This window comes from Bactrocera neohumeralis, chromosome 2 (genome assembly GCF_024586455.1).
Source record: "Bactrocera neohumeralis isolate Rockhampton chromosome 2, APGP_CSIRO_Bneo_wtdbg2-racon-allhic-juicebox.fasta_v2, whole genome shotgun sequence".
Taxonomy (NCBI): Eukaryota; Metazoa; Arthropoda; class Insecta; order Diptera; family Tephritidae; genus Bactrocera; species Bactrocera neohumeralis.
Genome location: NC_065919.1, coordinates 24,711,786 through 24,736,173, shown reverse-complemented (window position 1 = coordinate 24,736,173; position 24,388 = coordinate 24,711,786). Strand labels below are relative to the sequence as shown.

Sequence of the window (24,388 nt, the reverse complement as noted above, 5' to 3'; positions counted from 1 at the left end):
TAAGAAATTTAATGATATTTAATCGAGATTCTAAGCTAGTCCTTAAGGTAATACAATGTTGATTAAAGTTAAACTTATTGTCAAATATTACTCCAAGAATTCTTAAATTATCTGCGAGTTCTATGTTAATGTTATTAGTTAGTGTGTTATTAACCGTACAATGGTGCTTAAGGCAGATATGAAATACTTTGCATTTATTAATAGATAACAAGGCACCCGACGATCTTTTCCAGGTTTGTATGTCGTGAAGGACGTTAGAAAAGGTATTCTTTATTTTGTTAGTATCTTTTATTTCGGTATAAATTGTTGCATCGTCCGCATAGACAGATATATGCAAGCTTTTATGATTCAGTACAATTGAGTCAAGTTTGTCGAATGCGATAATGAATAGGATCACTGATAGAGGGGAACCTTGTGGGATGCCGTTAAAAAGTGGGAATGGTTTTGACAGAGTGTTGTTAGCTCGTACTCTGAACGAACGGTGGGCCATAAAAGCCTTTATCGAGTTAAAGACCCTAGATCCAGCCTTCCAGAGTTTTAGTTGGTGAAGAATTGCATGTACTCCAACGCGATCGAAAGCTTTTTCGAAATCAGTCCCCAGAATAGTGACACACATATTTCAAATGTAATTTACTAATAAGTAATAAAAGGTTGTATACTACTATATTAAAAAAAATACCTTCGCCGGCAATATTTCCACCACTATGGTGAAGAAGTTTCCATAAAGTCCATACGCCGAAGTGAAAACCACAGCAATCATAAAAGCAAGTGGTGCCCAATCATACTGAGCTTTTGTGGCCGCATCGGTAAACTGCACAAAAGCGCCGAACGCGAACATGCCAATAATCATGGCGGTCGTGGAAGAAAACAACAAAGCTCTCTTACCAAATCGATCCACCAATTATGGTACAGAAATATGGATCCATTTTGGAGCCCGAAACGGCAAATATTGAAGTCATGTAGTTGAGGAAGGCGAAGCTGCCCGACAGTTGATACAGTATGCAGAGCACAAATGTGTCGGCAAAAGCTTTGAGCGCTGACCTTTCAACTGTAAGAAAAGCAAATTAAATGCAAAAGTCTTTCAAATGAATAAACACTTCAGGGAACACCTACAAAAGTCTTGAAGTTTTAGGGGCACGTTAGCGTTTCCTGTCAAAATAATCGTTTGAAGCCGGTTAGTATACCGCAACTGAGAAACGTCATTCCCATGGACATGAGTGTGCCACGAACACTATAAAAATTTGGGAAAGAAGTAAAAAGTTTATTTTCACATTTCAAAATGAAATATGGACACACTCACTCTTTGTCTAGGATTGCGCTAAAAAACATCGGCGCAGTAACGAACAAGCCGCCGCAGGTGATACCCTCAAAGAAGCGGCCTGCATAGAGATACTCTACATTTTGTACAAAATAGTTTAAGATCCAAAATAGCTGAAAACAAATATGTTACAAACCACCAATTACATAACTGATATGCTTATTCACCATATGTGGCAACGCCAATAAATACATATTCAGTTTCCGACTTAAGCGATTGGCAGTGAGGCCAAATAGAATATTTCCACTTAAAAAGCCGAAACCGAAGAGTGATCCAATCCATGATACTTGCTCTACGGTTACGGGAAAGTTTAACGGTGTTTCAGGCGATTGTATTATTTGCACCGTAGGTGACACCCATCCGATACCAAGTCCATGAACAAAAGTCATAATGTGATCTGTAAGTGATAACAAACAATCAACCAGTCTTTAGCGACACTAAGCATTTTAACGAAAGCTGTCTCTTGCTTTACTGGTTCTTTCTCTGCATCAGGAATTTCCGCAAAAATGATTTCATCGATTTGATCTGGTGTAACCAACATACGCCCATCAAAGAAGAATGTGAGTTCTCAACAGTTTACATCTAGCATCTAACATCACCATATATACGTTGCTTTAAGATAAAGTCCATCAAACATCGTAGCTGTTGGGCTGTAACATCGTGATGATCGCTTGCTGATTGACAGCGATCCATAATTCCACACGTATGTAATCGCATCCTGGGAGTACTCGTTCATGTGTCTTGGGCTACTATACGTTGATGGCAAAAAGAACGCCGACCGATATTGGCGCAATCTCTTCGTGGCTTCGTAGCAAATTTCAGTCTGTAATTGATCACTTATGTAGTGTGAAACACACATAAAGTTTTCACTGAATAATTTTCAATAATTTTTCTATCATTGTGACATGGAAATTTTATATATTAGATAAACATAAATATGTACAAGTATAATGTGAATATTAGTAATATCGGGGTTAAGGCAAGATTTCGCCTAATTTTATCTGTTTTAGGCTTAAAGATACAAACTTTGACGGAAAGATGACGAAGGGAAGTGAAGGAAGGTCGAAACCGATACCCAGATCTGTCACGGTTGGGAGTGCTGCTCCTGGGGCGACAAACCGTCGCAAGCGAAATATAGAAACCGAACCGATACCTCAGTAGGACGTTCTACATCAGGCTTTTCTACAAGCAATAGGTTGGAGGAAGTCGGTGGAAACTCGGCTGTAAGCGACATGGGTAGAGCCTTCATACGCGGCGGAATCGCCAGCACTTGCAAAGGAATCTCTGCTAGACTCATTAAAGGCTCTACAAGGGGGAAGAAGCAAGTCAGCGCTAGCCAGAAAGCTGAAGGCAGACCGCCACTTGGCGGATGAATGATCGGCTGTTCTATATATGGAGGCAGTTTATTGGGTGAGGGAGATATGGAAGGGAGCCAGATTGGAGGCTATGGTTCTTGAGTTTCGCCCTAAAGGTCGCGTCTGGCTATCAACTGAACCTTTCTCAGTGAGTGAGATTGAGGATATTCTTAGATACTGCAAACCCTCATTACCCATGCATGACTGGAGAGAACCGAGGAAACATATCGGTGATCGATGATACTGCTAAATGCGGGGTCCGTCGGTCCTGTCAGCGAAACCAAGAGAGCCATAAGCTATGGGTTCAAAAAGGTGGTCCTTAGGATACTCCCGACGGAAGCCAAAGCTGATGGCTCTCAGGCTTAAAATGCGGTGGATATGACAGGTGGATATGATCAAACGACTGAGTTTGAAGGATAATCTTCCTCCAAATTAACCTCCATCATGCAAAGGCGGCCTCCGCAAAACTGCTCCGTCAGAACCGATGTATGATGGTCCGAAATGAATTAACGGTATTTCATTTACCTAATTTCAACAGCGCTGTTGTAGTGACGGCAAAACTGGAGTGCGACTGCGGATATTTCTGGTTAATTTCTGCATACATGCCGCACGACGATGTGGTCGAACCACCTTCTTTATTGTTGAGGAAGAACTCGGCTGAAATGTCACGAATAGGAACCGGCGTCATCATTGGTACCGACGCTAACTCGCGGCACACTGGGTACATCCCAGGGGCCTGCAGACGAGTCAGAGTTTCGTTCATCCCGAAGGCTGGTAGGGATTTCCACGTTAGAACTCCACGCCTAGAACTTCAGGCCAGCCTCTCCTCCTTCTTACTAAAAACTCTGCAGATACAGATGGCCTGGTACATAAGGAGGCGTATTCCGAAGTACCATTGGATACTGCCCTGCATACTATTGTATTAGGGTTAAAGAATTAAGTTATCTATAGTCGCAACAAATTAGGCAACCAGAAGTGGTCTCGCCATCAACCCAAACAAAACCGATTTATGATGATTTTATCAACCTAAATAAAACCGAAATGATACAGTGAAATATTATTTACTGGAAGCCAAAAAGAAAGCAAAAAAGGCATTGATTACCTTATCCTGCTGTAGAGGAGCCATTGGCTAAAGATGGGATCTCTCACCGAAAGTGGTCCTTTGGATCTACGACACCGTAATCAAGCCCATTATGTTCTACTAGCCAAGAAGAGGGTTTAACGGGTGGGGCTCATTAGCATGTGTGATACACTATGATCCACTCCAACCATAACACTTAACGCTATTTTGCTCATAGTGCCCGTAGACATCGCCGGAAGGTGTGTGGTTGCAAAAGTTGCCATCAGACTTCGATAATCTGGGTCTTATAAGAACACGTGTCTGAAAACTCGGAAATCCTCACACACTTTGACTTCATACCGCATCATTTTGATCATCGGGGTGGCCAAACTGAACTCTGGCGGCTCCTTCTCTACACAGCGGGTCGGTACTCCCGCATCCCCCTGTGTTCTACTACTAGAAAGTTGAACTTCGCGGTAGCTTGGCTAGGCCACCACGCATTCGATACATGTGCTGTCGCCAATTCCTTTTGGCCCAAGATCGATCTCAAGAGATCTAGTGATCTCTTCGATACATGTGAGGGTTTTCGCTAAATTCCTTTGGCCCAAGAATCGCTGCAGAAGCTTTATGGAAGAAGACGAGGTCGAAACAACTCAACAGTTTCTTCTTGACTGCAGTACAGTAAAATACACTCTCTCATTATCATTGAGATAACTCATATATTGTAGGACGTTTTAGAAGGCGTAGTTAAGTAATTAATCAATATTCACATCGATGGAGAGCGTTGTATCTTCCAGAAAATGATGCTCAAGACTCTAAGACCACATTTGAAAATACTGTACTGTAGTTTGGGGTCGGAGTTAGAAAACTTTGCCAGTCGTATACCCCACAGAAATTTGGAAAGTCTAAAAATTCTTTGGTTCCATTAATAACCGAATCGTTTGAGGAATGTGTGTGTGGAAGACTATTTCAAATAAAAGGTAAATCTAGCAAATTTAACAAATGAAAAGTTATGTACATCGCTTATTGGAAAAATTATTTAACTTTGTATTAGACCATGAAACAAAATGTATTTAAAAGTTTTTAATACTGTTTAATTATTTAATTTTGATTGAGTACTTTACAAAGCGACTCAGACTAATAAATATACTATCTTTTAGTCTTTTTCCATTGATTTTCCTTTTGTTTCCGGCAGAAATATAAACAAATATATGGTGGTAACCACAGATATTGTCCCAGAAGTGTACATAGTAGCGGGAATGCCCAATTCGACCAGGAAATAAGGGTATAACTTCAAAATCACGAACACTAAAAGGCTCATAAAACACATCGAAATCGATAAGGCCGGGCTACGGATCTGAAAAAGGAAACGATAAATAAATAAGTCCAATAAAATATATACTACACACATATTTCATGGTACAAATGTAGCTTTAACTTACTAAAAAGTAATAAAAAGTTGTATACTACTGAATATATTAAAATACCTTCGCCGGCAATATTTCCACCACTATGGTGAAGAAGTTTCCATAAAGTCCATACGCCGAAGTGAAAACCACAGCAATCATAAAAGCAAGTGGTGCCCAATCATACTGAGCTTTTATGGCCGCATCGGTAAACTGCACAAAAGCGCCGAATCCGAACATGCCAATAATCATGGCGGTCGTGCCAGAAAACAACAGAGCTCTTCTACCAAATCGATCCACAAAAACAGCGGCGACGATCGTGCCGCATATATGCGTTACGCCCACAATTATGGTACAGAAATATGGATCCATTGTGGAGCCCGAAACGGCAAATATTGAAGTCATGTAGTTGAGGAAGGCGAAGGTGCCCGACAGTTGATACAGTATGCAGAGCACAAATGTGTCGGCAAATGCTTTGAGTGCTGACTTTTCAACTGTAAGAAAAGCAAATTAAATGCAAAAGTCTCTCATATGCAGAAATACTTCAGGGAACACCTACAAAAGTCTTGAAATTTTACGGGCACGTTAGCGTTTCCTGTCAAAATGATCGTTTTCAACTCTTCAAATTCGCTTTGTACTTCCGTTGCTGTTTTCGATTCCTCAACTCTTCGACTCAACTGCACGTTAACTCCATTGTCAATGCCTTTGTAGAAATTGAAAGCTGCCTCCGCTTCGGTAAAGCGACCACTCCTCAGGAGGCTTTGTGGTGTTTCCGGGAAGAAGCAAAACACCACAACGTAAATTATGGGTAGCGCCAGCCCAATACACGGCGTTAAATAATAGTCGACTTTTGTGGGTAGAATGAAGCCGGTTAGTATACCGCAACTGATAACCGTCATACCCATGGACATGATTGTGCCACGAACACTGTACAAATTTGGGAAAGAAGTCAACAGTTTAATTTTACCTTTCAAAATGGAAAATGGACACACTCACTCTTTGTCTAGGATTTCGCTAAAAAATATCGGTGCAATAACGAACAAGCCGCCGCTGGTGACACCGGCAAAAAAGCGTCCTGCATAGAGATACTCGACGTTTTGTACAAAATAGTTTAAGATCCAAAATAGCTGAAAACAAACATGTTACAAACCACCAATTACATATCTGATATGCTTATTCACCATATGTGGCAACGCCAATAAATACATATTCAGTTTCCGACTTAAGCGATTGGCAGTGAGGCCAAATAGAATATTTCCACTCAAAAAGCCGAAACCAAAGAGTGATCCAATCCATGATACATCCTCTACGGTTACGGGAAAGCTTAACGGTGTCTCAGGCGATTGTATTATTTCCACCGTGGGTGACACCCATCCGATACCAAGTCCATGAGCAAAAGTCATAATGTGATCTGTAAATGATAACAAAAAACAAGCAGTCTTTAGCGACACTAAGCGTTTTAACGAAAGCTCTCTCTTGCTCTTAATGTAGGAAACTTTTCTCTAAAATATAATCTCTCTTTGAATATTAGTATTTTCATATGGTTCCTCGGTAGACTAAGATATAGGTTTAGGGGAAAACACCACTGCTCCCAAATCACTGTACGTACACTCTTATTTACTTTACAGAACCCCTGATATTGAGCAGCATATTTCCGAGAGTTAACGATCTCGAGAACATATCTTATTTACTCCATATACCGATTAAAATGTATGTTAGTCCGCTTGACATTTTGATATACTTCCAAACAAATTCCAAGTTCTACGCATATTTTTCATTTCAGCACTACAAGAACTTTCTCATCGCATATTGTTCTCGATAAAAGCTCTGCAACGAATGTTAGAACGGGCCTAAAGAGAGTATTACAGGATGTAGTTCTCCGCTCTTATAAAGTATGTATGTGACCTCTGAAAACCATAGTCGAAATGCCTTTCCACGACAATTAGATTTATGTTAACTGAACAGAGCTGGAATATTATGCTACCATGGAGTGTCAACTGGACAACACACCTCAAATAAATTAAGAAATCTTTTCTACTGCTACAACAGCAACAATGCAAGAGAAGGTTACCGACAAGCCTCGCATAATGCCTAACAGATTTTAAGAACTAATAAAACTTTCGATTCAGTTCAATTCACATGTTAGAACATTACACATTTTCATTACATTTAAGGTATTCATATTCATATTTACTTACACGTAAGCGCCACCAGCACCTGCATGCGATGCCGTTTACCAAGCAGTGGTAACTTCGCTGTCAACATTTTTTTGATTCTCGACACAAAGATAAAAATATTTAGAGCTTAAATAGAAAATCTCAAAGTATCACAAAATTTATTGAAAAACTCCTCACTGATTCGCAAAGTGCGACGACGTGCGCGTGTCACCGGTTATCACTTAACTAATCAAATCTCGCATTATCAGACGACATTGTCACCAGCACGATTTTCAGCCAACGCTGTTTATCTTTGAAATTATAAATAACATCTGGCGTCTTCACACTTTGTTTGCTGTAGAGCGTAAATTATAGTATGATTAGATAGTTTAGGATAGCGTTTGCTATTTCTCATGACCCTATGCAAATAATAATCTCAATAAACTTTACAGTCTGCCATTAGGCATTATTGGTGAGAAAAGTTTACCCTTCTCATCAGTAAAGTTGCAATTCTTTAAATTTGTGCGACTGCTGCTTGTTAATATATTCGGCAAATGTGTAATGTCGCGACAACTATTCATTCATGATTAGCATATTCTTCAAATTCTATAATGTATCGATAGACAACTGTTTCGTCACATATTATAACAAGAACAGTACTTCTGCATCGTCGTTGAATTCATTTATGTATATTGTGTTATTATATCAATGTGAAAACGAGAAACTAATTTACCTCCATTTAGTATTTTACCAATTGAGAAGCTCATTTGAAAATTGAACTATTTCGAGACCAGTGTTTTAAAATAACAACGTTATTTTTTTTTAACAGTTCACCGTATAAACCGCAGTGTAGTTATATTCGGCGACATAGTTTTTTTTTTTTCATTGCAGCATAAAAACATAGCGCAACGTTGGCATTTCGAATGCGGTTTGGACTGAATCTTTTTTATGTTGCACATCACACATTTCAACAACAACATATGCTCCAAGTTACCTATTCGAACATCATTTGCAACCGACGCACCCTTACAACGACGTTTTTTGCTCGAATTTTTAGATCGCCTGCCTATCACGTAGGTACTTCGCAGTTGATCTGCATGGCTTACTCCATCCATGAATGAGTTTTAATTTTTTGACATTGAACATATATGTATGTATTTCCTGGCCTTTTCAATCCATTCCCTTGACTGTAGTTTACTCAATGCTATAAAAATTTATCGCCAATATTATATGTTTATTATCTATATATTTATAAACAATTAATCCATTCGTTGTTGATCGTGAATCAAACTCGCCTCTTTTCATTTGCTTGTCTGGCTTCACTTCATGTTTGAAGGAAGTGCTTTCCGATTGCCTTTAATTGTTCCACATACGAACACATTCTGAGTTTAGGGGAACTCTAGGAACCTAGCGCAGGTAAAATAATTATCAAAGTACATATACTTGTTCTTGTCCCACTCATCTTCTATGAGGCGTAAAACCATTGCGGAACTTTTTAATGTAGCCATATTGAACCGACAAAGGTACGCTTCTTTGGTTTTATGGGACAATATTGTTTGATTGAGCTTCTACCCTTGAAAAATTTGAATTAAATATACTTCCTTTAGTAGTAGTTGTACGATAAGAAAAATTGTGTCGACGAGTCTATAATTTCACAAAAAAAAATTCTCAATGGCCCAACTAATGAGTCAAACTATGAAATCACGGTTGTTTTCTCAATTTTTTCCATTTCCGCAATGGTTCCTTAAGAACTGCGTTTTGAGAATTTTCCAGCTCTGCTATTTTCTCAGTCTTGATTTCATTTCGAACGTCATTCAAAACCTGATCTTCATTACTTCTGAAATTATAACTTGGTCTTCTTCATCATCAGACACCATATCCGTGTTTGACTCATTATCTATTGGACTTTCTTCTAAAATTAAAGCAATTTCATCTTTCTTCAAAGATTTGTCGTTAAAACGATTCATGACGTACTAAGAACTTTATATAATTGCATGTATGAAAATATGTACAGGTATTGCGTGGGCCCACAGAACCCAACGGTACTTACAAATCTCTAAGAGAAAATTGTTACTGTAAGACAAATAAGATATAGACGACAAGGGGTTAAGAGCAGTTTAACAAATTTTCCAAATTGATAAAAAGAACCATACCATAATACCATTGACAGGTATAAGTTTTCCCTACAAGAACTTGATTCCAATCGTGGAGTTTGTATGGCAGCTATATGCTTTAGTGTTCCGATCTGTTGCCTTTGACAACCAAATTTCGTGAAGATACCTTAAAAAAAAAGTTTTCCATTCGGGGACTTAAGCTTGGCCGTTTAGTTTGTATAACAACTATCTGCCATTGTGGTCTGATATTAGTGAATTCGACAAATGAGCAACTTATTGGGGTGAAAAGCAAAAGTCAAAGGCTGTTTCAGATTGATCTCTCAGAAACTGAGGGACTGGTTCGCGTATATATGTATATTTCGACGTACGGGCAAACAAACGGACATGGCCAAATCGTCACGTTTATATAGTATATATTTTTATAGGGTCTCGAAAGATTCCTTCTGGAGTTTGCAAACTGCATGGCAAACTTAATACAGCCTGCTCAGGGTATAAAAAGATAAACAACAAAGATAAATCATAAACTGATTTACATAACTACTAATTATTTACTCGCCTCGTTTGGACGAAGAACTTACTCGTTTACTATGCTCAAACAAGATAGACAGCTTAATGACTATTCCACAACGGTGGTACATGCCACCCTTCGGTTAGACCACTTTTAAAACGATTTCGGTTTCAAAAAGGGAGAAGACCGCAATATAAACTAAATTATTATATTCGCAAATATAAAAATCTGGCTTAAGCGTGGCCTCTCGTTGATTTCTACCTATGTTCTGTTAAGTTTATTTAAGTTCCCGCTTTTGATTGTCTTTCGTATTTAAGAAACAGTTTTGCTCAGTTGTGAACTCTTGCTTATTTATTTTTGGCCATATCTTAATGTATCGCTATGCAACAATTCTCTATTTTCAGCTCTAATTAGTGCATCCGGCCTCAGCGGAGCCTAGATCTTGTTATTATTGGAATGCATTCATGCAGCGTTCTAAGGTAAACAGGACTTAAAAAAAAAAAACAGATCAAACGGTGTTTTCGGCAAAATCAATATATTTTATTCAAAATAGTCTCCTTCTGCTTCAATACAGCTTTTCGCACGGTCCAAAAGCATGTCAAACGAATGGCCTCCACGTCTGCATAACGCTTTACTTTCAGGGGCAAATGCATTTTTCCGAAAAGGAAGAAGTGCCACGGTGCCATATCAGGTGAATACGGGGAGTGGTTAATGGTTAAAATGTGATATTTGCTCAAATAATCGTCCTTCGAATGTTGGATTCTGAGCAATTTTTGGTCACCAGTCAATTTGTGCGGAGCAAACCGTGCACACACCTTTCGTAAGCCCAAATGTTCGGTCAAAATGCGATAAATCGATGTTTTGGATATGTTCAATTCCATTTCCATGAATTTCAATGATGATTTCGGCTGATTTTTGATGAATTCGTGCACAGTTTCGATGGAATTTCCGGTGATCACGGATTTTGATTGGCCCATATGTTGATCGTCATTTATGTCCTCACGACCACTTTGAAAACGTTGAAACCACTCGTGCACTCTGCTACGGGATAGGCAATCATCGCCATAAACTTGTTTCATCAATTGAAATGTTTCGGTAAAAGTTTAACCAATTTTAAAACAAAATTTAATGTTGGCTGTTTGTTCGAAGCTCATTTTCACACCGATAACACAAACATACTGACACCTTAAACGTAATAACTTCACTTTCAATGGATGAAATGTCATGAAATTCTCACTGGACAATCGATGAAAATAGCAGATTCTAACGACATTTAGATGGCGTCACCAGGGGCGCTAGATTCAAAAAGTCCTATTTACTTTGGAACAATCCTTTTATATATATCATATTAAATACAAATTTTTGGACATTTTAACAACAAAAATATTTTATTTAATGCATGAAAAATCTTTGAATATGTGCGAAATTGATTGAAATTATTTCCTATTCTGCATCCATGGATTTTCCTTTCGTTTCCGGTAAAAATATGTATAAATATACGGTGGTAACCACAGATACTGTCGCTGAGCTGTACATGGTAGTGGAGACTCCCAGTTCAAATAGGAAATATGGATATATTTTCAGCATAATGAATACTAGCAAACTGAATATAGTCATTGCCATTGGTAGTGCCAGTGTGCGAATCTGCAGAAAAAGAAAAAATCATTCATAATTATTTAGTTATTAAAACGAAATTCAGAGCAAATTTTTAAGCGAAAGCAAAACTTAGTTCTTCGCTAATCTAACATATCCGAATTAATATGCCTGTTAATATACAACTCACTTTTGTCGGCATAATTTCAACCAGAATAACGAGACAACTACCAAAAAGTCCACTTGCTGTAAAGAAGGCCACAATCATCATTAAGACAAGTGGCGCCCAATAATACACTTCCAACATCTTGTTGTCTGCGAGCTGGATGAAGGCGCCAAAGATAAACATACCGACAGACATGCCTAGTGTCGACAAAAATAAAATCGCTCTTCTACCAAGATACTCTACTAATAATGCGGCAAAACAACAACCGATAATATGCGAGATACCAACTATATTTGTACAGAAGTATGGATCCATTACCGAACCAGATGCGGTAAATATCGAAGCCATATAGTTGAGAGAAGCGTAACAGCCCGACAACTGATGAAGACTGCATAGCACAACGCCGTTAGCTAACGCCTTGAGTGCAGATTTTGTGACTATAAAAAAGTAAGATTTGCAAATATTTCTGGGATATTTAGTATGCTTCAGGGATACTTACGAAAGTCATCTATAGTGATCGGTTGGCTGGAGTCACCGTTCAAAATATTCCTACTTAGCTCTTCAAATTCACTTTGCACCGTTTCCGACGCTTTCAAACTATAGCTGAGCGAATTTTTTTCACTTCTTAAGCCGTTATAAAAGTCAAAAGCTGCTTTGGCTTCCAGAATATTATTGCTTTTTAATAGGCTTTGTGGTGTCTCCGGAAAGAAATATAGAGCTATTAGAAACACAATTGAAAAGAGCAACCCGATACAAGGTATTACATGGTAGTTCAGTACAGATGGCAGTACAAAACCCGTTACAGTGCCACCACTGAGGAACAGCATTCCCGACGACATAATAGCGCCCCGGATGCTGTAACAAAAGTGATTACATTAAGCGTAAAGTCACACCCATCAATAATAATTTTGTTGTATTTCATTACTCACTTTTTGTTTAATATTTCGCTCTGAAAAATCGGTGTGATCAGGAACAGCCCCCCGCCAGTGACACCAGCGAGAAAACGTCCTGCATATAGGTAGTCGATATTTTGAACAAAGTAGGCCAGTATCCAGAAAAGCTAATAAGAATAATACATAGGAGGACTATTAATTTATTAATGCAGAATTTTATTTCGCTTACCATGTTTGGAAGAGGCAGAATGTACAAATTAAATTTGCGTCGAAAGCGATTTATGGTTACTGCAAACAGAATGGTGCCAGCTAAGAAGCCAACACCAAACATCGAACTAATCCACGAAATCTCTTCAACAGTAACAGAAAAACTTAATGGTGTTTTAGGTGATTGTATAATTTCTACTATCGGTGACATACATCCCGTGCTAAAACCATGTGTGAAGATAATAATTTGAACTGAAATGCAAAACAAGAAAAAACGTTAACTTCGGCTGCCCCGAAGCTAATATACCCTTCACAGGTGCATTTCTTTTAGTAACTATATGTTCAGTTTGTATGGAAACTATATGCTATAGTCAACCGATCTGAACAATTTTTTCGGAGATTACATTGTTGCCTTGGAAAATAATCTATACCAAATTTGGTAAAGATACATTGTCAAATGTGAAAGTTTTCCTTACAAGAACTTGATTCGATCGTTCAGTTTGTATGGCAGCTTTTTGTTATAGTGGTCCGATATCGGCCGTTCCGACAAATGAGCACCTTCTTGAAGAGAAAATGACGTTTGCAAAATTTCAAAAGGATATCTTAAAAACTGAGGGACTAGTTCCTATATATACAGACAGACGGACAGACAGACAGACAGACATGGTTAAATCGACTCAGCTCAACATACTGATCATTTATATATATACTTTATAGGGTCTCCGACGCTTCTTTCTGGGTGTTACAAACATCGTGACAAACTTAATATACCCTATTCAGGGTATAATAAACAATTGCATATCTTTTTTTATATATAAAAATAACGTGTCGCATTGTTTGTCCTGTTTGTCCGCGATGGATTCCTAAACGACTGAACCGATTTTAGTAAAATTTAGTACACTGCGTCCAGTTTGAACCAACTTAAAAGATAGGATAGTAAACACAATTCATAAATAAAGAAATATAACGAAAGCTCTATTAAATGGACGCTAAATTAAGAGGCTATACCAGTGTGACACTTTCAAAAAAAAATTTTTTTTGTTTTGCTTTTCCGATAGTTTATATATTCAAAAATATCCTCTGAAATTGGTAAGGTCGTATCTTGAATAGTTTTTGAATGACAGCGTTCTAAACAGCGACCGCTCAGAGGTGCAAACATATATAAGTGAAACTTTAAACGCGTTTTTCTCGAAACGAAATTTTTCAAAATTGCTGACATCATAACTCAACGAGAAATTGACCGATCGACTTCAAATTAAAACTGGGTATATGTAGTTGAATACATTTGCTATACAATGAACTACGATCTTTTTGATTGGTTGAAAATTGTCAATTTGGCATTAAAAAAACGACCATTTTTTTCGTAAAAAAAAACGATTTTTTTTTCAAAATTACGCCATTTTGTAAAATTTTTCATATTTTTCAAAGATCGTAGTTCATTGTTTAGAAAATATATTTAAGTTTAATAAACATTTTGATTTTTTTTGCTTCAGCTACTCATTCAACCGGAATCATGCCAGCAGTTGAGGCACTTTTTTTCGGCACTTCCGCACACAGCACATAAGTCCGTTATATTTCAATATTTTTGTAAAATAAAACATTTTAATACAGCTAAAAATATACTTCATTACATCCATAGAACGTCGAAACATTCAATCTAGTACTTTCTTTTAAAAAAATTCACGAAAATCGCCTAATTTTTCATGCGTCACACTGGTATAGCCCCTTAAGCGGGCATCTCCATTAACCATGCACATTGGCCGGTCCCACTATTTGTCGATATTTATTAAGCACAATCTATTAAGCGGACAACTCTATTAACTGGACACAAAGGCTGGTAACCAGACATTTAGAAAGCAGCCTTAAGTTCGTTATTTTTTCCAAAGAAATTTATTTGCATGAAAATATTCAAAATTAAAGCTGAAGCACAATTCTTTGCATTCTTATGCCGACAAAAACGTTTTCGCCTTTATTCGTAAATAAAATTTTCACTGTATTATACATATAAAATGTATATCTCAGCAACGCGTGACCGGATCCGCTAGTATACTTAATAGCTTAGGTCCAGTGATTGACCCTCGAGAGAGAGAGAGAGAGAGATCGCATTTGAAAACTCTCATAGTTGGATCTCATGTATCAACAAATCACTTTGGAACCAGCACAAGTATGCTTATGGATTCTTTTGTATTACCGCTCACGCAAGTGCATGTCTGAATGTGTGAGAGCTAAAGTCTTGATCTTACAAAGGAGAAGTAGTCACAGCACACATGTTAATAAATAAATTTGGCAACTTTGAATGTAACACTTGTACACCTATTGGACATCAACGAGTTGACACAGCTACAGCTAGAGAAGAGCGCACTGGATCCTTTCCGTTTTACATGGGACCAAAAAGATCTTTCGTTGATCTTGCGGTGGATAAACCAAAGTAAGTGTTTTATTTGTCGGCTTCGTACAAAGTCTCTAAGTTAGGAGATTGATCTTAACGGGCATTTTTAATTTGAACAGGTTAGAACGCTGATTAATTGTGGAACTTAAAACTCCAAATATAATTGCTTATACGAGTAATAGTCTCATAAATAGACAATGTGCATTGACAAATTAGTTAAGTTGGTTAAGGTTCGTTGCGGCTATGTCCCCTGGATTGCAAAAGCGTTATTAGTTTAGTTAAGCTCCTGCGTTCGACTTTAAGCCAAAAGGAACTCGCATCGCACAGAAGCTGATTGTCAACGAACGCCTGCTGAGCGCACGTGAGGTCTATACTTTCCGTGCTAGAACGCAAGATGTCAACGGTGACTCAACTCTTTCTCACTCCGATGTGAGCGTGGCAAGGTGCACCCTCTTGCTAAATCATCGACTTTGCAGTTACCAGCGTTGAAATGAGTTTGATAAATGAAGTTCTATATTGATGTTAGTTAGAAAACATAAGCAATACAATTCAAGTTTGCTACTGCACACTAAAAAACATACGAGTGCTATATCCTCTAAACTTACTCGTGAGTGCGCCTAATATTTGCATGCGATATTGTTTTCTAAAAATTATCAATTTATTCTCCAGCATTCTGTTGTTAAATCCAAATCGCGAAAATGTAAAAATGCACAAAAATACTTTTAATCGTCGAATTCACTTCAGTTCCACCAGAGTGGGTCACGACCTGTTCGTATCGCCTTGTTAACGTGCACTCATTTAATATTCAAAAGACAACTGCACTTATTATAACTGTAATAGTACTTGCGCAATAAGTTATAAATGACTTGTTTATTTGCGAAATTATTATTAAAGGCACAATATTTGTAATTAAAGCACAATTATTTAATATGTTTTGAAGTTTTTCTTTTTATAAATATATGACGGTTATAAATTTCGAGCGGTAAAACCTTTTAAGGGACTGGTGTAGGGTTGACATTTTGTTGTAATTTAGTTAAGAATGTTAACCCTTTTCGCGGGAAATTATCAAGTAACTTTGGTGAAATGGCGTTGTTACTTTAGACAGCTTTCTAGTTACTTATTCCCTCGAATGTTCTCCAAATCTTCAAGTTTCCCAAGTAGCATACTCCAAAGTCAAATTTTGCTCTTACAGTGGTCATGCTATTTTCGATATAATGAAGGAATTATTAGCAATGTAGTCACTAGCTGTGCTAGTAAGTTTTAATGAGAAGTGAAATATTATTTACATATATTTCGTTAAAGCTCAAACATTTTTTTTAATGAATAGGCGTCCACTGACTGTAATGGTTAGTCTAATAGAGTCTGTACAGACCCTGCTCTTACATTTCGGGTCATTGTCCGCTTGCAGTAGTCAAGCCTCTAACGTTCTACGGTGTGTTCTTCTTTTGCAGGGCGCTCGGAAAGGTAGTAAGTGTAACGTGTTCAAAGAGCGGCGCTCATATGCATCTCCGGTGCACTGCGGACTACACCAACACTAGCACTTTATGCCAGATTACACTTAGCCGCAGTGGAAATTGCCGGCAAGTGCGTTGCTGCGAACTGCGTTGTAAGGACAAGGGAAGATTGGCTTATAAAGGCGTTCGAACAAGGACATGTCGAAATCTTCTCGTTTTTCAACTGAATCCCTGAAAATTTGAATGACTGCATCGCAGAACCTACTCACGGCGGTTTTTGCTAACATACCAACAAGGAATATGTGGAGGGGGTGAAGTCGCTGGAGAAGAAGCGCAGGGAGCTTTTTCACGAATGGGTCGAAGCTAGGAGGGAGTGTTAAGGAGTCGTTTTCTGAAAGAAGCTCGGCGTCAATGTAAGCTTAGTACCCCGTAGTGTCTTCAGGAAGAGGTGGCTGTTATTAAGGTGACATTAGACGACCTGTGTTTCTCATACCATACATTAATTTACCTTATTTCATAGCGCGACGTGACATAATAGGTTGTCAAAAAAGTCTTGCGGTATTGAATTTTTTTTTTATTGAAATTGAAATGAATTTTTGATGACTCATGCCCAGCTCTTGACCGATACTACGGCTGCTACTATGCCGGTCTCTTTCGACCAATTCAGCGGTTTTATCGCGGTTTTCGACGACAGGCCTTCCGGAGCGTGGCGCACCTTCGACCACCTCTACACCAGAACGAAAACGTTGAAAACATCGTTGTGCGGTGGAAATGGAAACTGTATCGGGTCCATAGACTGCACAGATTTTATTGGCGGCTTGAGATGCATTTTTGCCTTTATCGTAGTAGTACTGTAAAATATGCCGAATTTTCTCTTTATTTTGCTCCATGTTTGGGACGCTATAACTCACGAACGACTTAAAAGAACCGACAATCAATGAAACATCAAAAATGAGCTTTCCAAAAAGGTATAGCATGACCCGATGCGACGAATAAAACTAGAACTACGCGCTTTCAGCGCCAACTAGCGAAAATACCGCAAGACTTTTTGACAACCTAATATTAAGTACAAAACGTTATTTTCTGAGCGCACTGTATTTACATATAAGAACAGAAAACAGCCTATACCACAGCAATAATAAAATAATATAACAAATATAAATTACTTTAGTAGCTCATATTTATTTGACGGGTTATATATGAATGTATTTACAAAACGTGGTTTTCACTTTTATTATTTTACGAAACCTTTATATATATATACGTTGTTTGTCCACGGTGGACTACTAAACTACTGAACGGATTTTCGCAAAATTTAGCACACTGTGTCCAGTTTGAAGCAACTTAGAAGATGGGATAGTCAAAACAATTTCATAAATAAGAAATACAGTGAAAGCTGTATTAAATGTACGCTCTATTAAGCAGACAACTCTAATAACTGGACCGAAAGGCTGGTGCGTCAGTGTATGTTTAGGGGAGATTTCAGTGTAAATATTTCTAACATATGCATGTATTCACAATCCCCCAAAATACAAGTTCCAAAGTAAACAGGACTTTTTGAATCGCGCCCTGGTGGCGCCATCTATATATCGCCTGGTGCGTTAAAATCTGCTATCTTTATTGATTGTCCAGTATCATGACATTTCATCTTTTGGATGTGAAGTTATTACGTTTTAAGTGTCAGTATGCTTGTGTTATTGGTGCGAAAATGAGCTTCGAACAAAGTGACCACATTAAATTTTGTTTTAAAATTGGAAAAACTTTTACCGAAACGCTTCAATTGATCAAATAAGTTTATGGCGATGAATGCCGATCCCGTAGCAGAGTGGTTTCAAAGGTTTCAAACCTTTTCAAAGTGGCCGTGAGGACATAAATGACGATAAACATGTGGGCCAATCAAAATCCGTAATCACCGGAAATTCCATCGAAACTGTGCGTGAATTCATCAAAAATCACCCGAAATCATCATTGAAATTCATGGAAATGAAATTGAACATATCCAAAACATCGATTTATAGCATTTTGACCGAACATTTGGGCTTACGAAAGGTGTGTGTCCCGTTGACTGACGACCAAAAATTGCTCAGAACATTCGACGATTATTTGACCAAAAATCACATTTTAACCATTAACCACTCCCCGTATTCACCTGATATGCCAGCGTGCGACTTCTTCCTTTACGGAAAAATGCATTTGCCCATGAAAGGAAAGTGTTATGCAGACGTAGAGGCCATTCAAAAGGCTTGCACCGGCATACTTGCGGTCATACCGGCCAACGAGTTAAAACACTCGTTCGACATGCTTTTGGACCGTGCAAAAGGCTGAATTGAAGCAAAAGGAGAGTGTCTTGAATAAAATAAATTGATTTTGCCGAAAAAAACCATTTGTTCTGCTTTTGTTTAAAGTACTGTTTACTTTAGAAAACACCTTATATTGTTCAATCTCATCAACATGCTGAATGAATGTTCTCCTAAAGTTTCGCCTGCTTGCAGATAAGTATGCAAGCGTTTTTAGAGCATTTTGGTTCTCTGCTTGCTCGATGGAAGACACCAGGAGACTTCCTGTTCTAGTCCGGAATGCGCTGTTTTTGCAGGCCTGTATCTCCTTATCTGCGTGCTGCTACAACCAGGCGACCATATTAGGACAGCGTAGATGATGACTGCCCGGCCGATTGCCGTCTCGTTGCAGTTGCCCTAAGTGCTGCCCCGGAAATATTGAGGTCCAGTCTGTACTCCTTTCTCCAGTTCGTAACTAGGCTGGCCGTGAACATGGGCGTTTTAGTCTCCTTGCCGTGAATATCGGATAAAATTTGCACAACAGCCGGCCAAGGGCTGTTATTTCGATGGTCTCACCCTGTTTGGATTGATAAGTCCAACCGTTTGCACCTGCAAGCGTTAACTTAGGGGCAAATTTAAATATAGTGACGAAGTATTTCAAGTATTGGTCCCATTCGCATATGGGTTAAATCGAACAGCTAACATCCCAACAAAATGCCGTCTAACAAAATAGTGTAAAGGGTCAATACCTCCCCTATGCTTATACCACTTATCAGGAATTTCATACTTCTGGTTGGATTTATACAGAGAGTTACATATATCGGTCAATATGTAATCTCTCTTAGAAAATTTTGTCTTTTGTGGTCAACAAATTTCATCAGCTGCCATATACTATGTAAAATGTAATGTATGTAATGATGTTTTTGTAATGGACTTTATGCCATATACTTGTATATCCGATTTTATCCAGTTATTTCTTATTATTAGTAGATGTGATATTTTAAAAAATTTGGTGTATTCTTAACAGAGTGAGGTTTGGCGCTGAATAAGATTTAAATCAAGTTTAATTTACAAAAAGCAAACTTAAAGTCTGAATTCAATTTTGAGAAATAGTAATATACATTTCTTAAGAGTTAAGAAAATACACATACACACTGATAAATAAAAGTATCTAATCCTTCTCCATTGATTTGCCTTTCGTTTCCGGTAGAAAAATGTACAGATAAATACCAGCAATCACACAAACACTTGCACATGAATACATTGTAACGGTAATACCCAAATTAAATAAGAAAAATGGATACAGCTTCAATGTTATGAACACCAATATGCTGTTAAATAGCATACAAATCGATAAAGCCTGGACGCGGATCTAAAGAAAAGCACATTATTTCTTATATAAATTAAATTTCTTCTCAATCTGTCCTCATACTCACCTTCGCCGGATGCATCTCAACGATAATGGTGAAGAATATACCGAAAACTCCGTAAGAAGCCGTAAATACCACTAACATCATGAATACGATTGGCACCCAGTTATAGGCGGCCTTCGTTTCTTCGTCGGTAAATTGCACAAATGCACCAAAACCATACATGCCCACCAGCATGCCGACGGCTGATGACAGAAGTAAAGGTCGACGGCCGAAACGTTCGACCAACACCGTAGCCGATAGCGAGCCCAATATCTGTACGAATCCCATTACGATGGCGCTAACATTTGGGTCGATGGTCGAACCGGATGCGGCGAACACATTCGCCATGTAATTGATAATTGCAAAACTGCCAGACAGCTGATTGAGTAAGCACAAAATGGCGGCAGTGAAGAAATTGAAAAGTGTAGATCTATTAACTGATACAAAAAAAATTGTAATTAGTGCATTGATTAGGCATATAGTATTTACGGAAGAACGAGGTTTCGTATTTGAGTTTCAACCTACAGAAATCCTTGAGTGTGACGGGCGCTGATAGGCCACCAAGCTCAATAGCAGCCTTCAGTTCTTTGAATTCACTAATGGCCACAGACGGTTGTGTAGCAAAGCATTCTACATTTGTCTGTGGCTCAATATTTTTATAGAAGTTGAAGGACAATTCAGCCTCCTTCTCACGACCATGCTTCAATAAACACTGTGGTGTCTCTGGAAGGAACAAATTTCCCACGAGGTAAATAATAGGCAGCACGATAATGATGCAGGGTATTAGGTAGTAGTCGAGATAGGTCGCCAATATGTAACCGCACAGCAAACCGGTGCTGAAAAACATCATAGCCATGGCTGTAAGAGCACCGCGTATGCTGAAATGATAAGGAAAAGGCAAGAGATAAGAGGAAGTCCATTTGAGTTCGTGCACAGTTGCGATATCGATTTCGGCATAACTTACTCTTTATCCGTTATTTCACTTATATAGACCGGTATAACTAAGAAGATGCCAGCGCTGGCAAGTCCAGCGCAAAAACGACCGACATACAAATATTCGACACTTTGCACCAGGTAATTGAGTATCCAGAAAATCTACAAAAGTAACGTTTCATTCTACTAAGTTTTTCAAGTTTTGTATATTGCTTCTTTTTACCATATGCGGGAACGCCAAAATGTAGATATTCAGTTTGCGACCGAAGCGATCCAGTGTGAGTCCAAAGAACACATTTCCTGCTATGAAACCCAAACCAAAAGTCGAACCAATCCAGGAAGCGTTCTCAGTAGTGATTGGAAAATCCAGCGGAGAAGCGGGAGATTGGAGAATATTCAATGTGGGTGAGAGCCAACCGAGACCTGCTGCATGAGCGAAGGTCATAATATGTTCTGGAAGTAGAAAACAAGAATGGTTTCTATGAAATTAAGGCTGAGAGCCGAATATTAACTTTTAGCTAAATATTAGTTTCGAAACTATTAACATTGCGATGACACTCTAATACATTACGCGAAAAACTTAAACTTTACTACAAGGATAAAAGCAACGGGTATAAATAATTGGGACATGACATTCTCATCAAGATCTTTCACAGCGCAATCGTAGAAATTATATTTTGACCAAGACTATTTGCTTTTGAGTACAGTTTTTTTTGCCTTTACAATGGTCTACTTATATTTCCGTTTCCCACATTTGTCCAATTTTATGGCTTCGCACAGTTTCATCAGAATAGACGCACTAAACTATGGTGAAATTGATAAGCTTTCTCGGAAATTTGTGCACACTCACATATGGTTAGGGAAGATTTTACTTCAGCTCATGTTGTCCGGTGATGCAAACTATGTTATTATCTCAAAATAATTAACAAACTAACCTGTCAGGGTGGCGAGAATTTGCCTGCGGTAGCGTTTATTAAATATCGCCCATTTCGATTTCGCATGCATTTTGTTAAGTAATTATTCCAAAAACTTAAAAACTTTACCCTAATCAATGTGTGCGAAATAATCTAACATTTATAGTGAAAATCCGTTATTACTTTAGAAAGAGAGAAAAATTGGCGCGACTTGCTTCATTGCAAACTAATTTTCCAACTGTCAGGTTTCGAAAGTGTTCGGTTGGTTGCTTGTTAGAACTTGTCGCTAATCCTAAATGAAACGCATGGAAAAGACTAACAGTTAGATGTATAATTAGTATATTGATAAGAATCACTTTTATAGCCCCGCTCAGTGATAAGTTACTAATTTTGGAATGTGCAGCAGTCTACTCAACTCATCTTTGAAACTGATTTGCTCGCCTCTCGCACAAACGTTATGCTCTTTGTCGCCTGCAGAAAACGTATTCAAATAATTAAACAGCTTTCGAATTATATCTCGATATTGATCCAACAAATGAAGTGCACTGTTACGCCAACTAAAAAAAAGGGGTTACATCCAGGTTTTAGTTAAAATACATTTTTCTATATTTGTAGTTGATAAACAAGCATACTTAACATGTAAGATATGTCTATTTACGTACATATATATTTACGTAGGTTGCCGTTTATATTTCGGAATTCGAAACATTCTCCATTAAGATCTTTACACCTTTTCATGCCTTTAAACACATGTTTTAAGGGGTTATACGTAGTTAGAAGGCCGAAGAAAGAGAGCTTTTTCTCAGAAAACTTTTCAATTTGTTGTCCTAAAATTTGTATAACAATTACGGTATCTTTTAACTGTTTTTTAAGACTTAGTATTACTAAAAATATTTATTTATAGGCGAACTTCAGCTGATATCCGAGAGCTCTTCTCAAAAACGAAGTTTTGTGGTGACCACTATATCACTGAACTGCATCCTTTGAAAATAAGAAACCAAACAGATTTCGTTTAAGTAATATTGAATCTAGTAATTAACAGAAGGAATAAGCAAAATAAAATTTTTTCTCAAAATGGCGGTTTCTCAAAACAAAAATCGATTTTTGACCAGAATTTCGAACTTACATTGTTTAGAAAAGAAAATTATTTATTGGTGAGAAAAATCTTCGACTAATTTACTAAAAAATATATCTAAAAAGCTCGTGTCAAAATTTGAAACTAATCGGCTTAGCCGTTTTCGAGTAATCTTGGTCACCGACTTTGAAAGCACCATTTTGAGAAAAACGCGTTTGAAGTTTGGAATGCACTTCCAAGAACTCTGAAACACCTTTGCAAATTTGCATGAAACTTTGAAAATATTCACCGAGATGATATGAATTTTTTTGTGTGTATTCTAAAATATATGTTCATTAAGAAAGTAAAATTTAAAAAAAGTAACCCCTTAAACCAATTATCGAAGCACTTTTGTCACTCTGATTAAGGTATCTCTAAAACATGCCTTTTAAGCGCATCAATTGCTTCTTCATTTGTCGAAAAACGTTGACTTCTTAGTTTTTATATAACGAACGGCATTCAAACGAAGTTATTTAGTGTCAAGTCAGGACTATACGCCGGCTGACTCATCAAATCATTGTTTTGAGTGCTCAAATATGTAGTTGTTTCAGTCGATGGATGCGAGCTTGCATTGTCTTTGTGAAGAGTGATCCGTCTTCGGCGGTTGGTTTCCTGATTTCTTGAAGTACAACTAGCAAGCAAATGGTTGTATACTACTCAGAATTTACTGCTGTTTACTTTCAGGCTCATACGCCTATTCACTATTTATCACCTGCCACGATGTCATAGACATGTTTCGAAGCACTGCAATCGGCACGATCATTTTGGAGCGATCGACAAATTGTATGGGATCCATGTGAACAATATTAATGCAATATTGAATGCATGCTAGTCCCATTAATACCCATAATTGTCCCAATCTCACGATAGTTCACATGACGATGTTGCAGTGCCAGTTTGCGCAGAGCATCAATAGTTTCCGGAACAACAACTGATTTTGGACAACTTTCACAAAATGCGTTTTGAAGTGATCTACGATCACGATTGAATTCACCATAGATAAATACCGTACCTTAATGAAAAAAGTTGTAAAATATAATCGCGCGAAAATGTTCGAAATTTAATTCCATTTTTTGGTCGAGTAGAATATTTTAAGTTAATTTAAACAATACAAATAGTG

At 37.9% G+C, this 24,388-nt stretch overlaps 3 protein-coding genes across 3 annotated transcripts in view; all 3 read right to left on the bottom strand.

Annotated features, from left to right (window-relative positions):
• Positions 1 to 7,479, bottom strand: part of LOC126751252 (facilitated trehalose transporter Tret1-like) — a 46,816-nt gene extending 39,337 nt beyond the window's left edge. The window contains exon 1 of the mRNA XM_050461366.1: positions 7,338 to 7,479. Within this exon, the coding sequence (XP_050317323.1) occupies positions 7,338 to 7,404 (67 nt within the window). The 5' untranslated portion in view covers positions 7,405 to 7,479. The remainder of the gene's footprint in view (positions 1 to 7,337) is intronic.
• A 3,807-nt stretch (positions 7,480 to 11,286) lies between these two features.
• On the bottom strand, positions 11,287 to 15,971 carry LOC126755181 (facilitated trehalose transporter Tret1-like). The gene is made up of 6 exons (XM_050467569.1): positions 15,771 to 15,971; positions 12,799 to 13,028; positions 12,606 to 12,736; positions 12,176 to 12,531; positions 11,701 to 12,113; positions 11,287 to 11,561 (listed from the first exon to the last, which is right to left on the bottom strand). The coding sequence occupies exons 1-6, from the start codon at positions 15,835 to 15,837 to the stop codon at positions 11,361 to 11,363; spliced, it is 1,398 nt and encodes a 465-aa protein (XP_050323526.1). The 5' UTR covers positions 15,838 to 15,971; the 3' UTR covers positions 11,287 to 11,360.
• Positions 15,972 to 19,853: 3,882 nt separating this feature from the next.
• LOC126753826 (facilitated trehalose transporter Tret1-like) lies at positions 19,854 to 22,465 on the bottom strand. The gene is made up of 6 exons (XM_050465540.1): positions 22,176 to 22,465; positions 21,464 to 21,693; positions 21,272 to 21,402; positions 20,833 to 21,185; positions 20,332 to 20,744; positions 19,854 to 20,267 (listed from the first exon to the last, which is right to left on the bottom strand). The coding sequence occupies exons 1-6, from the start codon at positions 22,243 to 22,245 to the stop codon at positions 20,067 to 20,069; spliced, it is 1,398 nt and encodes a 465-aa protein (XP_050321497.1). The 5' UTR covers positions 22,246 to 22,465; the 3' UTR covers positions 19,854 to 20,066.
• Between the last annotated feature and the right edge of the window lie 1,923 nt (positions 22,466 to 24,388).

Excerpts from the sequence above, each read along its gene's own strand:
- LOC126753826 (XM_050465540.1), bottom strand. The coding sequence starts at position 22,245 with ATGCATGCGAAATCGAAATGGGCGATATTTAATAAACGCTACCGCAGG. Across the intron at positions 21,694-22,175 it reads AATTCTCGCCACCCTGACAG|AACATATTATGACCTTCGCT; the intron begins GTTAGTTTGTTA and ends TTCTACTTCCAG. Across the intron at positions 21,403-21,463 it reads TTTTGGCGTTCCCGCATATG|ATTTTCTGGATACTCAATTA; the intron begins GTAAAAAGAAGC and ends TTACTTTTGTAG.
- LOC126755181 (XM_050467569.1), bottom strand. The coding sequence starts at position 15,837 with ATGCTGGAGAATAAATTGATAATTTTTAGAAAACAATATCGCATGCAA. Across the intron at positions 13,029-15,770 it reads AATATTAGGCGCACTCACGA|TTCAAATTATTATCTTCACA; the intron begins GTAAGTTTAGAG and ends TTTGCATTTCAG. Across the intron at positions 11,562-11,700 it reads TTGAAATTATGCCGACAAAA|ATTCGCACACTGGCACTACC; the intron begins GTGAGTTGTATA and ends CTTTTTCTGCAG.